Source organism: Diabrotica virgifera, chromosome 6 (genome assembly GCF_917563875.1).
Source record: "Diabrotica virgifera virgifera chromosome 6, PGI_DIABVI_V3a".
Classification (NCBI taxonomy): domain Eukaryota; kingdom Metazoa; phylum Arthropoda; class Insecta; order Coleoptera; family Chrysomelidae; genus Diabrotica; species Diabrotica virgifera.
Genome location: NC_065448.1, coordinates 142,540,776 through 142,555,050, shown reverse-complemented (window position 1 = coordinate 142,555,050; position 14,275 = coordinate 142,540,776). Strand labels below are relative to the sequence as shown.

General features: G+C 33.5%; 1 protein-coding gene across 1 annotated transcript in view; it reads right to left on the bottom strand.

Annotated features, from left to right (window-relative positions):
* LOC114333681 (transcription elongation regulator 1) overlaps positions 1–14,275 on the bottom strand; it is a 139,034-nt gene that overhangs the window by 121,693 nt on the left and 3,066 nt on the right. The window contains exons 2-4 of the mRNA XM_028283622.2: positions 5,395–5,729; positions 896–1,056; positions 585–819 (exon numbers count right to left, since the gene is read on the bottom strand). Of these exons, the coding sequence (XP_028139423.1) occupies positions 585–819; positions 896–1,056; positions 5,395–5,729 (731 nt within the window). The remainder of the gene's footprint in view (positions 1–584; positions 820–895; positions 1,057–5,394; positions 5,730–14,275) is intronic.

Below are 14,275 nucleotides of genomic sequence, written 5' to 3'. Positions count from 1 at the left end.
ACTTTTAGTAGTTAATTCATGGTATAGGAAAGCAATTAAAACCATCTGGCCTGTTAAAAAAATATATGAAAAATTAAGATTTTTCACAATTTTTGCTAACTTTGATGGCATTGCGCGACCGGAAGACAAATTAATAAAAAAATAATAATTAGTGCTTTTTTCAAGTCTATACCAATGGCAACTTTTGCGCACTATAGCGATCTGAAATATGAAGAAAAGTTTTTTTCGAACCACCCTAGTCGGCGTTCAGAAGAATTCTGAAAATATCGTGGACAGAACACGTCACAAACAAAGAGGTTCTGAGAAAGATGAATAAAGAAATGGAAATCTTAAATACCATCAAAACAAGAAAATTGGAATATCTCGGACATATTACACGTGGAGAGAGATACAACTTGCTCCAATTGATTATTAAGGGAAATATTCAACGACCTACGTCGCGCAGATGGGTCCTGAAAAAGAAGAAGAAGAAGAGGTATAGCAAATATTCTATTAAAGCAACAAATTCTAGTAGATTCAGAGATTTAAAAAAATATATACTAGGACAGCCTAAAATAAAAACTAATATTAAATAAAAAACATACCTTCAGGTTTATTAGATATATTTGCCTGTGCTTGAGCCGCTTGGGCTGCAGTGGATGTATTTTGGGGTAAACCTACAGTGGCAGCTTGAGCCATAGCCTCAACCTGGTCCTGAGAAATAACTTTAATGTTAGGTCCATCAGGTTTAGTCCAAGTAGTTTCTCTAGTTCGAGCATTATAATAATATGACTTGCCTTCTCCAGTTTTTGTTTCTACCCATATTTCAGCAGCTGCATCCTGATCACAAAAGACGCAGGATTAGTACCTGGTTATCAAATTACAACAAATAATAAAGTAATAATTATATACTTACTAAGGGTGTTGTAGGTTGAGAAGAGGGTGCGTTATTCTGATTAGATGTAAGATGAGGTCCACTATTTATATTTGGTGAATCAGTTAACACCCCTGCACCTGTTGAAGCACCTGAACCTTCTTGATCGCCAGGTTTTGAAATTGGTGGAGGTCCATCTAGATCTACAAAATTTAAAAGGTATAAAATTATTACTAACAAAACTACAATAATTAATTTATTTTGATGATGTTTTTGTCATTATCATACTAAATGGAATATGCATTGAAACCAGTTAAAAGTGGAAAATCTTCTGTGCATGATGAAATTCCCATCGAATTTCTCAGAAATTTAGATATTGAGTATAATATCTTGTAACTATTCAACACCATATATACAGGGTGTCCTCGAAAATAGTGCGTCCCTTAAAGGTATAAGTAGAAAGCACCATGTAGAGCAAAAAAGTCTTATTTATAACATTTTTTTTTAAATTCAACCGTTTGACCAAAAAGCCAAAATACATTTTGGTATGCAAATTGAAATCTGGCAACTATATGCAATACAAAAATCTAAAGATAGACAGCCACAATTCAAAAATAGTAGGTTTCTTTGTATGTTTACAGTTGCATCTGGTAGTAAAGTAATAAATCATGTAAATATCAACCAAACAGATGCTTTAGTATTTAGATTATTTACATTACGTCTTCGTCTTCAACATCAAACAAAACAAGAATTTGTTTTGTTTGATTTGTTTGTTTGTTTTGATTGTTTTGATTGTTTTGTTTGTTTTGTTTGTTTTGTTTGTTTTGTTTGTTTTGTTTGTTTTGTTTGTTTTGTTTGTTTTGTTTGTTTTGTTTGTTTTGTTTGTTTTGTTTGTTTTGTTTGTTTTGTTTGTTTGGTTTGTTTTGTTTGTTTTGTTTGTTTTGTTTGTTTTGTTTGTTTTGTTTGTTTTGTTTGTTTTGTTTGTTTTGTTTGTTTTGTTTGTTTTGTTTGTTTTGTTTGTTTTGTTTGTTTTGTTTGTTTTGTTTGTTTTGTTTGTTTTGTTTGTTTTGTTTGTTTTGTTTGTTTTATTTGTTTTGTTTGTTTTGTTTGTTTTGTTTGTTTTGTTTGTTTTGTTTGTTTTGTATGGTTTGAAATCAACATTTCAAGCACATTGTTGTGATTTTTTGGTACATTTATTTGCTAAAGTATTGACATTGCAAATTTTTTTATATCAATTACAGGGTGAGTCAAAACGCAAGTACATTATTTTCTCAGTAATTTTAAATGGAACACCCTGTATTTTATATCACTATTGAAAAGTACCATTACCGTACTTTAATTTTTATATAACATTCCCTATGTCCAAATTTATTAGTTTTCGACATATTTTCATTTCTCAGAGGAAATTATTTTAGGTGTCTAAATTTTTCCAAATTTTAAGTACGCCATGACTGAATTGACATTTTACAAAAAAAAACACAAACACAACATGCTACATTTTTTAAACAATTAAAAACTACTTTTGTATGTAACTGTAACAAATAAAGAAATATAAATAATTTACTTGTAATAAATTTTACAAAAAAAACACACAAGCACAAAATAAAACATTTTGTGAAGACAATTAGACACTACCTTTGTATGTAAATGTAATTTTGTATGTAACAAATAAACCAAGAAAAATAATTTATCAGTAATACATTTTGCAAAAAAAAACATTATTGAAAAAATTAAAAGCTACTTTTAATAAAATATGTTTAATATTTAATTACATAAGGTGTTCAAAATTACCTCCTAACACATTTATGCACGCCTAAAAACGATCATTGAATGAGCTACTTACACTAGGAAGCATTTGTAAATTAACCCATGGACATACACTTTGTATTCTATATTTCATCTCATCCCCTGTAGTTGGAGGTATTTTATAAACTCATTATTAACGTAACCCCAAAAAAATCAGTCCAGTTTATTAAATTCTGGTGATCTGGGTGGTCACGCTACTGGTCCATTGAAAAATGAAAATATCTCGAAAACTAATAAATTTAGACATAGCGAAAGTTATCTAAAAATTAAAGTATGGTAATGGTACTTTTCAATAGTAATATAAAATACAGGGTGCTCCATTTAAAATTACTGAGAAAATAATGTACTTGCGTTTTGACTCACCCTGTATTTGATATAAAGAAAATTAGCAATATCAATCATTTTTGAAAATTTTGACAATACATAAAAAATATGGCATCAATAAACCATTGCTCTTGTGTGTATTCTTATTTATACAGGTAGTCGAACTTGTTACGATTTTCATATAAAATTGGTTATAACTTTGTAAATACCCTGTATAACATAACAAACCTGTATATTTTTGTGATGGACAAGTTAACAGGATTTCGAATATAAAATAAAATATAGGGTGTTCCATGTAAAAAAACACAAGTTTGGTCTGCCACTGCGTTATCGAACACACTGTAACATTCTAACTAATTTTGTAACGTGAAGCTCAAAGTTGGCTACAATTTTTGTTATTAACTGTTATTGCTAACTATTACTATAGCGGATCTATTGAGCTTTACCCCACTAATCAGAGTATCCGCTGGGATGGTTGACAAGGAGGGGATGACATGGAAGTATGACATTTCAACACTGCATCGTATGGTTGTGTAAACTGTGTACCTTGGTGGACAGCTGCACGTACTTTATAGCTACGTTTCTTCTTCTTCTTCACGTACCATATCAGAATTATCCGACGTTGGCGATCACCATTGCAAAGGCTTCTCAGTCTTCTGCAATATGGAATAATTGTCCAGCATTTGGTATCTGAGTCCATTCTCGAATGTTTTTTAACCAAGAAACTTGTTTTCTTCCTACACCTCTACGGCCCTCTATTTTGCCTTTAAGGATTAGTTGTAATATTTTATATCGACTTCCCCTCACTATATGTCCCAGATATGACATTTTTCGAAGTTTAACAGTTTTTAGTAGTTCTCTATCTTTGTTGACCCTCCTTAGTACTTCTTCATTAGTTTTCCTTGCTGTCCAAGGTACGAGTATATTCAGCATTCTTCTATGAATCCACATTTCCAATAGCTACGTTTATTTTTTTTAAATGCCTTATCACGGTTCTTGTGCCGTTTTTGACTGTTTATTTACATGGAGAAATAGTGGAATGAAATTCTTTTGTTTTCCTACATCAAAAGATAGGTTGGATCAAAGAAAAAAATTGATTAAAGCTTCGTTTAATAACAAAGTACATCACAGTGTTGCCGTATTTTTTGTATAATGTATATGAATGTTTAAAATATGAATATAAATAGACTTTTACGAAATTATATTTTTTGTTAATGAGAAGCTACAATTTTTGAATTCTTATAACACAGCATTCATAAAATATTTTGTTTTACTATAAATATAGCTAAATATTGTAAATTATTTTTGGAAATTCACCTTTTGATACATTAGCGGATATATTTGGCATTGGATGTGAGAGTACGAAATAATTGACAATATGACTATACTGACAAATGTTAAGCTTACATTGAATGTCAAATTTAAACTATGAACAAGTTAAGCTTAAAATTTTCATGTTTTTCCACATTTTTTACCATATAGAGTATTTATAGCAAATTTCTTATAATGTACTGATACATTAGCAGAAAATTAATAGCAAAATTTTAAATAATCTTTTGTTTTTGTAAATGGCACACAAAGCAAATACATACTATCTTCCTCCCAACTCGTGGGAGGGTAACCCGTGACCTATAATAATAGATAACGATCGCAGCGAATAGGAATATACAGGGGTGGCCAAGCTTATTGATTTGACTGACTGTCATTTTTCAAAATTTTAAGTTTTTCGCGAGCCGCAATTAAATAATTATTTTAAAAGTGTAAAAAAAAGTATTAAATTTTTCTATCATCGTTTGGATTTCACGATCTGTAAAGTGAACTAAAATGGCCCACATCGTTGTTTCAAATATGGAAATAATTCTACAAGCAGCCTTTACTAATTCAGGATACTTCGATCCTTCATCATCCTTCTATCTTTTTCTGGGACGACCTACTGATCTACCATCTCTCAAAAAAAACTGCCTTTAACACTCTGTCTTTTCAATTCACCTCTTTGACGGCCAAATATCATTCTGAGAACTTTCCTTTTAAATACCAGCAGCTTATTTATTTCCCGCTATTGTAGAGTCCATGTTTATGGGCGAATAATTGGCATGTACATACAGTCTGAATTTAGGTCGATTTGCAAATCCCCCTGTCAGCTCAGATAATATTTTACTCATTGCATATTCTAACCAAATTGAATAGCAACGGTGATAAGGGGTCTCCTTGTCTAAGTCCTGATGTTACACTTAGTCTTTTATATTCATTTTCAGTTATTTAAGACATTTTGAAACACAAAAATTAAAAGTAATTCAGGTACATTTATTGAGTGCCACAAATAATCCTTCAAAGAGCCACATGTGGCTCGCGAGCCACAATTTGGCCATCATAGTATGAACATAGGAAATCAAAACTAAAATAATACTTACTTGGTGCCCCAGACATACCCGAAGGGGGCCTCATTCCACCAGGAGGTGGACCACTGCTTGAAGGGGGTGGTAAATTAGTGCCTGGAGGGCCATTAAAACCTAATAAAGGAGGTGGACCAGAGGGTGGCCCACTCCAATTAGGAGGTGGACCACCAGAAAAGTTTGGAGGCCCACTACTGAAGTTCCCATGTGGACCTCTTGGAGGGGGGCCCCTAAACATCTCTCTGCCTCTAGAACCCCTTGAAAATGAAGGTGGACCGCCAGGACCAAATCCTCTTCCTCTAAACCTTTCCCCTCTTGGTGGAGGAGCTTGCCATCTAGATGGTGGGCCTTTCCTGAAATTATCAAAAATAAAAATTAGTTCAAATAAAAAATATAAAAATAAAGTTATATGATAAAAAAAAAGTCTTATGCTGAAATGATGGCATCTCCTGAGGTAAAATATTCCGGAAGTAAAATGAGCCTCCGTTCGGATCTCCGGGTGAGGACTATCTCAGCGGGAACAACATTACAGGTTAGAAAAATCAGGATAGGGTCAATCTTGGTAGTCTTACAGGTAAGAGTCTAGAGTTAGTGGATGCGCTCAAATGAAGAAGAGTTCAAATTGCTTGTATTTAAGAAACTAGGTGGAAAGGACAAAGGGCAAAAGAACTAGGTGAAGGATACAAATTGTGATATGTATGGAGTAGTAACACTAGAAATGGAGTTGGTATAATTGATGATAGTGAAATGAGAGATAACATAGTAGAAGTTGTAAGAACGAGTGAAATTTGTAATTGATAAAGAAGTATTGAACGTTGTGTGTGTGTGTGTATTCTCCTCAAACAGATCTGGGCGAGAATGAAAGAAGAGCTTTCTATGACCAATTAAGAGATGTACTGAGTGATATTCCAGCAGAGGAGAAAGTTATAATAGGAGGTGATTTCAATGCACATGTGGGTCAAGCCAAGACAGGATATGAAACAATACATAGAAGATTAGGCTTTGGAACTAGAAATGAATCTGGAGATGACATGCTTGAATTAGCAACAGCATTGGATATGGCGATTGTTAACACATTCTTTAAAAAGAGAGAAACTCAACTTATTACCTACAAAAGTGGACAACATCAATCCCAAATAGACCACTTCATGATAAGGAAAGAAGACATACGTGAATGCAAGGACTGCAAGGTAATAGTTAGTGAGACAGTAAGTTAAGTAAACAACATAAGCTGCTTGTTCTGGACATCGAAGTAAAAAAGCGAAACTAAACAAAAATATCGGAGAGGACCACAAAAAATCAAGTGGTGGATACTAAAAGATGAAAGAAGGTCTATTCAGGGAAAGAATAGTAGAAAGAATATGTTGGAACATGAAAGGATGCCCTAACACAATTTGGAGAAAAATGGCCAATATTATTAGAGAGACGGCTATTGAAATACTTGGGAAAACGTCAGGAAAGAAGTTTGAGGATAAAGAGACTTGGTGGTACAAGGAAAAATAAAAGAGAAGCGAAAATTATATAAAAAGTGACAAGAAACCAGATCGCCAGATCGGACATAGATCTTCAAAACTATGTGGTCGCCAAAAAGGAAGCGAAAGTAGCAGTAGCAAAAGCTAAAGCAGAAGCGTATTCAAACCTATACGATCAACTTGATACCAGGGAAGGCAAAGCAAAGATATATAAAATAACCAAACAGAGAGCAAAGAAAACAAGAGATTTTAATCAGATTAGATGTATCCGAGATGAAAATAATAAAATACTAATTCACGCGAAGGATGTCAAAAAGAGATACAGAAAGTATTTTGACAGTTTATTAAATGAAGAATTTGACAGACAGCCTGTGGAGTTAAAGGAGACAGTAACAGCAATGGCTACCAAAATAAAAAACGAGGAAGTGGCTAAAAAAAATAAAGAAAGGAAAAGCAGTCGGACCAGATGATATTCCTGTGGAAGTATGGAGAACATTGGGAGAGACAGGAATAAGTTGGCTAGCAGGTCTATTTAATAGAATTATGGAAGTTGGACAAATGCCAGACGAATGGAGAAGCAGTATATTAGTTCCTGTCTACAAAAACAAGGGAGACATACAACAATGTACAAACTACAGGGCTATAAAACTACTTGGCCACACCATGAAAATATGGGAGAGAGTAATTGATAGACGGATAAGTGAAGTAACTGAAATATCCGATAATCAATTTGGCTTTATGCAGGGCAGATCAACAACAGATGCAATTTTCATTGTAAGGCAACTGATGGAACAATACAGGAATAAAGAGACCAACGGAATAACAACTAGTGTTAGGACAGGTGTGGGAGAGACTGATAAATTTCAGGTGAAAGTAGGATTGCACCAAGGCTCGGTGCTTAGTCCTTATTTATTCTCATTAGTTTTGGACCAGATAACAGCGAAACTACAGGGTAGCATTCCATGATGCTTAATGTATGCTGATGATGTAGTGTGAATAGGAAATAGTGAAAGAGACTTAGAACAAAAACTGGAACAGTGGAGACAAGCTCTGGAGGAAAAAGGTTTAAAACTTAGTATGTCAAAAACAGAGTATTTGGAATTTTCATTAAAAGATGGATTTATTACAAATAAAATGGTATCTTTGGTTGGTGAAATAATTGTGAAAAGCAATAGTTTTAAGTACCTAGGATCGGTATTACAGAGCAATGGAGAAATAGATGGAGATTCATGCAGTAGAATTAGGGCTGGATGGATGAAGTGGAAAGAAGTGAGTGGTGTGTTGTGTGACAGAAAAATTCCAATAAAGCTGAAGGGAAAATTCTATAAAACAGCCATAAGACCGGCTATGATGTACGGAACTGAATTTTGGGCAGTAAAAAGGAAAGAGGAACAACGAGTGCATGTGGCGGAAATGAGAATGCTTAGATGGATGAGTGGAGTGACAAAGAAGGATAAAATTACAAATGAGTATATTAGGTGAAGTCTAGGTGTGGCACCAATTGATGCCAAACTGAGAGAGCATAGGTTACGATGGTTTGGTCATGTTCAACATTGAGACGTTAATCACCCATTCCTGGAAGGAGTAGGAGAGGAAGACCAAAGAAGACCTGGGGGAGACGATAAGGCGGGACATGTTGGTAAAGGGGATTAACATTGATATGACCCAAGATAGAATTGTGTGGAGAAATGCAATTAGGGAAGCCGACCCCGTATAGGGATAAGGCAAAGAGAATGATGATGATGATAAAAAACTTTGAGAAAACACACAGTTTGATTGGTATAGTCATAGTCGATTCGCTAAACTCAGACACAACTGGCTAGTGATTTTAGTAGGTAATTTTTTTCTTTTTTGTCAATTTTGTCAAAATTGGCGAAATTACTAACTATTTAGTAATTATTAACTATTTAGTAATTTTTTTGCCAATTTTACCATTGTCAAAATTACTTACTAAAATCACTAGCCAGTTGTGTCTGAGTTTAGCGAACTGACTCTACACCCGGCATACAATGACAAGTTACCTGTCTAGCAACGATATTATTACACCGATATTGTTAAAGAATAAAGCTATAACATATTAAAACATGCTGAAAATGCGAGCATTATCATAACGAAAACTTTGTTTATTTACGAATTTAAATTTATAACATGTGAAAGGACCCCGCAGAAACCTTATGGGAAATGGCTCTCTGTCAAATGCTCTGAAACTTTGGGTTCTGGTAGTCCTTGATGTGTAGAACAAAAGACTCAATGGGCGCGTAGCTCCAAAAAATCATGGTTTTAAGATATAAGCCTCTGAAGTTATAAGTACAGGAGAATTCCACTCTCACATATGGGACATTTGCACAATTTTTCCAATTTACACTTAATAGAGCACAATATTTATGCATTTCATAGACTCACATTGAAAAGACATACAAGATGTATTTTTTAACATGTGTTATCAATAACTATTGTGTCTTGTGACTTCACTACCTCAAAAAGAAGAGCTGTCACGTACGGGATGTCTCAAGTCAACCACCTGTTTGCAGGGAGAAACTCATTGTGATATTTCAGCTCAAATACGTATTATGGTATTAAGTGTAATTTTTGTGTGTGAAGCCATAATTACAAGCAACATAACCATGTTTGCAGATATCTATGAATTCTATAAATAAGCTTAAAACAAATTTTTTTGTCTGTATCACGTACGGGGCTCATCCATCACGTACAGGACTTTTACATTTTTTGTCTGTGTCACGTACAGCAGGACTCATCCATCACGTACGGGACTTTAACATCAAACATGTAAACTAAGGTAGGTATGATATATAAAAACTAAAATGATTGGTTAGAATTCAACTTTATTATTTAAAATACACACAACTTGTATGTAAAATACTCATTATTAAACGGAAATAAATTTGTACAATCCTCTATTATTGGCAACTGTGGGAGGATCAATCTCTCGTAATATATCTTCCTTGGGAGTAGAAAATGCAGTCGGGTGGTTGAGGCCATTTGAAGTGATTTGGTGGCCCAGTTGGAACCATCACTGACACCTGTACATATTTATTTTCTATGCACATAATTTCTCCTGGGAACTCTTTCTCATCATAGGTAACAACTACCCAATTGCCAAGAACAAAATTAACTGAATCTGCTGGCGAGACACTTTCAGTTGTTGATTCCATCAAGCAGTTTTTTTTTGTTAGAAAAGAACCATTACTGCACTGCAAAACATGAAGTCCTTTTATTCCATGAATGGGCTGGACAATTTCCCAAGGGTTTTGACATAAAATTTCTCTGCTTATGTGGTCCTCCCCTATGTACCATACTGCACTCTTAGAACTTACTTCAGTTGCTACTGCAGCAAAGTCTTTAGCTGATTGTACTATAAACTAATTGAGCCATCATTTTTGTTCTTACTAAGCACTTGATGTTTCCACCAACCCCGTCCACTACACCCTTGCCATGGGAGGTGGCAAAGAATTTCCAGGTAAATGTTCTTTTATATTTATTAGATAGCAATTGCAGTGTCTTCACCATGAATTTATTTTTGAATTCTGAAGAGGGACCAGCACTCCAAATCACATCTTCTAAAATTTCGGGGTCCTCTTTAATAATTTCTTTATAAAAGCAATCCAAAAACACAAAAATTGTATCTTTGTCTTTGTTTTTTGTGTCAGAACAAACTATGAAAGTTTTGCAGTTTCCACCACAAAAAACTGCTGCTGTAAACAAAAGGACACTTTTGCGTGACCATAACGCACTCTGTACCTCATTCTGGTAGTCGCAGCTAAAGGACATAGCAAAGTCAATCTGTAATATGCGTAATGATCTTTTCTTTTTGTCATTTTCAAACAAACTGCTCTGAATTCTTTTGGTATTTACATGATACATCATGTGTGGCAGATCTTTGATTAACATTTCATATAGGTCACCAGTGCAGTCTTCATTTATGACCAACTTAATTTTGTTGTCATCAAGTTTTTTCCACTCCTTCCAATTAACTTTACTGTATGGATCACTTGGGAGCAACAAAAGTTTACCATTGTTACAAGTTTCACACAGATTCTGCCAACACAGAGTTTAAGGCGGCATCACGTAAGAGATTTTTCCAGAAGTCATTATTATACACATATTTTAAAGACTTTAATTTGAACATAAAATTCTCAAGAATTTTACACTTACACTGTTCAGATGGAGTTTCTTTGCAAAAGCCAACCTTAAAATTTTCATTTTCTTCCTAAACCCTAGAATACGGGTCATTCGTAAATTTCACGACGCTCATAATACATTGGGCATTTTTGTCCTCTCTCGTTTATTTTAACGATTTTCCCAATTAAGTTATCTTCCTTATTAGTAATGAGCTTGCTAATTTTGCAGACGGTTGTGATAATTTACAATTCTAAGACCAGTTTTCGTCGCTTAGTTCGTAAATTTTACGAAAGTCCCGTGTTTATGTCGTATAATAAATCAGCTGTCTATTATTGTTTGTATTTTGATTTTAAGTGTTTTAGTAACAAAAAATTAAGGTAAATTGTTTTTTCATTCTCATAACATAATATACTATTTAAAATTGGAGCTTTTCTTATTAGAATGTCAAATACAGTTTTTGTCTGCAAAACAACTGGAGGAATAAACGGCATGTATTATGAAAGGGGAAGAAAGTGAGCCAGATCCGTTTGAAGATAGTGATAGTGACTGGGAAGAGGACAATTTGGAAACTGAATCCAATGGCTCCGATAGCAGTCATAGTCATGGCGATAAACAGATACAACCCCGCAAGTTTACGTCAAAATATTCGCCAAGACATAGCTGAAATCCTCAACATAACTAAAGGAGATGATGCGAATGTGACCCAGAAAAAGATAAGGAAGACTTGTTTCTACTATCCAGTCAAAAAAAAAAAGGCGCATTACCACCAACTATTGCAATGAGTGCAAGAAGCCAATTTGCGGAGAACACTGAGGAGATATTTGTACCCTATGTTTCTAAAAATACCCAAATTATGTTTGTTTCATAATTTTATGCTTTTATTTTTATTCTAAGTATCTTAATTGTTTTCTATATACTGAATAAAAAATTCAAAGTAAAAAATATAGGCCTGTTTCTATGGAGTCGTAAAATTTACGATAGTCCCGTATTTCCATTTGGCAAAAACGGTCCCGTATTCTAGGGTTAAATATACTAAATGCGTCAGGTAGAAACATTGTCATGTAATGTTTCTGCAACTTCTCCTTCTTTCCATCTTTCCAAACAGTCATATCTTTCATCCCCGGGCAGGTATACACTATGTCTGGCCGATAAAAGAAGTCGATAACTGAAGTCTCTTCAGTTCGTGGAGAGCTACTGCTTGTATCTGTTAAACTTTCTTCCATTGCATTACTAAACTCTAGACCAATGCGTTTAGCAAGACCGGTCACTACTGCTTTTTGTTCACGAGGCGAGTTTGGTGAAGATCTTACAATTCTCCAGACGGCTTTTGAGAAAGTCTGCTTGCACCTATATAGTAGCACAGGTGAAGAGTGGTACATACAGTGGTCTGTGAATTGCTTTGGGTTTTCTTTTTCCTTAACTCAGCAACTCGTTTTCTTTCCTTTTCCAAGTAGAAGGTAGGATTTTCTGCTTTCTGTTTTTCCCTCATCTTCTTTATCCTGGAAGCATTTGTTGTTTTCCCTGATTCCATGACCAGTGTACTAGAACAAAAAATTAAATTAGATTTAAAAAATTATATCCTACACTGTTTGTGTGCTTCCATTACAAGTTCAAAATAAACTTAAAAGTAGTCTTTCTTTTTTTTTATCTTTCTCAAATTAAAAAAAAGCTATGTTTTAGCTGATCAGAAACACATCATTGTCACAATACTATAGAAGTAAAAAAGTATGTGACATATGTCCCGTATGTGACGTCACTTATGGGACACTTTTATAATAAAGTTTTTTCACCAATCTGACTGTGTAAAAAATCTACAAAAATTAAAATGGTTAGTAAATAGCATATACTATTTGGATGTATAGTTGGCATATTTAATAATTGACACTTGCTGTGATGAATGTGAAAAATATATTTTTTGTCACGTATGAGACATTACAAAACAGCTAAAAGTTAACATTTATTTTATAACCTTAAAAGTTGGTTATGGTTCCTTATAATACACAGTCTGAGTAGTTTATACATCAATCTTTATTATTTAATACAAATTAGAATTAAAAATATTAAAAGATACTTACCAGATAACCTCAAAGTGGTCTCAACTAACAAACAGCAACTAGCAGCTGGTGACGGCCATCTAATAATCTAATAAAAACCATTAAAAGTCATAATCCGAATTTCATTTTTTATGAAAATGTCCAGAATGGCCCTACAGTGAGGACGTTAGAATTGGAATAAATTCATTTTCTCCAGAAAGGGGCGACTCTGGAGATAAATTACGAACCAGGTCGATTTTTATTTCTAAATTATAATTTTTTGGCATATATGTCATACTAGTGACGTCATCCATCTGGGCGTGATGACGCAATCAATGATTTTTTTAAATAAAAATAGGGGTCATGTGATAGCTCATTTGAAAGGTTATACAATTCTCTATTCACTAGTATAAATAATTATGTTATTAAACATAATAGTATAAATAATTATGTTATTAAACATAATTATTTATACAGGGTGCCAAAAAAATTTTTGAATTAAATTAATTGAGACAAAAAGGAGAATGTATATAATTTATTTAATTCGAAATACATTTTACTGCTGTCAGAAAACAGAAAAAAATGTTAATTTGAAAAATAAACAATGCTTTTCACTTAAATTAAATGTTAAAACTACTAAGAGGCAGGTGGGTGACAGCTTTAATATTGAAGCTAAAAATAATATTTATTTATCCAATAAACATTTTCCCTGTTTTTGGACAACAGAAAAACGTATTTCAAATTAAATAAATTATATACATTCTTCTTCTTGTCTCCATTAATTTAATTCAAAAAAATTTTTTTGGGCACACTGTATAAATAGTTATATTAATGTTTATATTACTCAATAGAGAATTAAATAACCTTTTAAATGATTTATCACACGACCCCTATTCTTATTTAAAAAAATCATCGATTGTGTCATTACGCCCAGATGGATGACATCACTAGTATGATATATATGCCAAAAAATTATAATTTAAAAATAAAAACCGATCTGTTTCGTAATTTATCTCCAGAGTCACCCATTCTCGAGAAAATGAATTTATTCCAACTCAACACCTCACTGTACCTATAACTTCAGAGGCTTATATCTTAAAACCATGATTTTTTGGAGCTACGCACCCAATGAGTCTTTTGTTCTACACATCAAGGACTACCAGAACCCAAAGTTTCAGAGGATTTGACAGAGAGCCATTGAATGAATGAATGAATGAATGAATTTATTTGACTACATTACACAATTACAAGGTT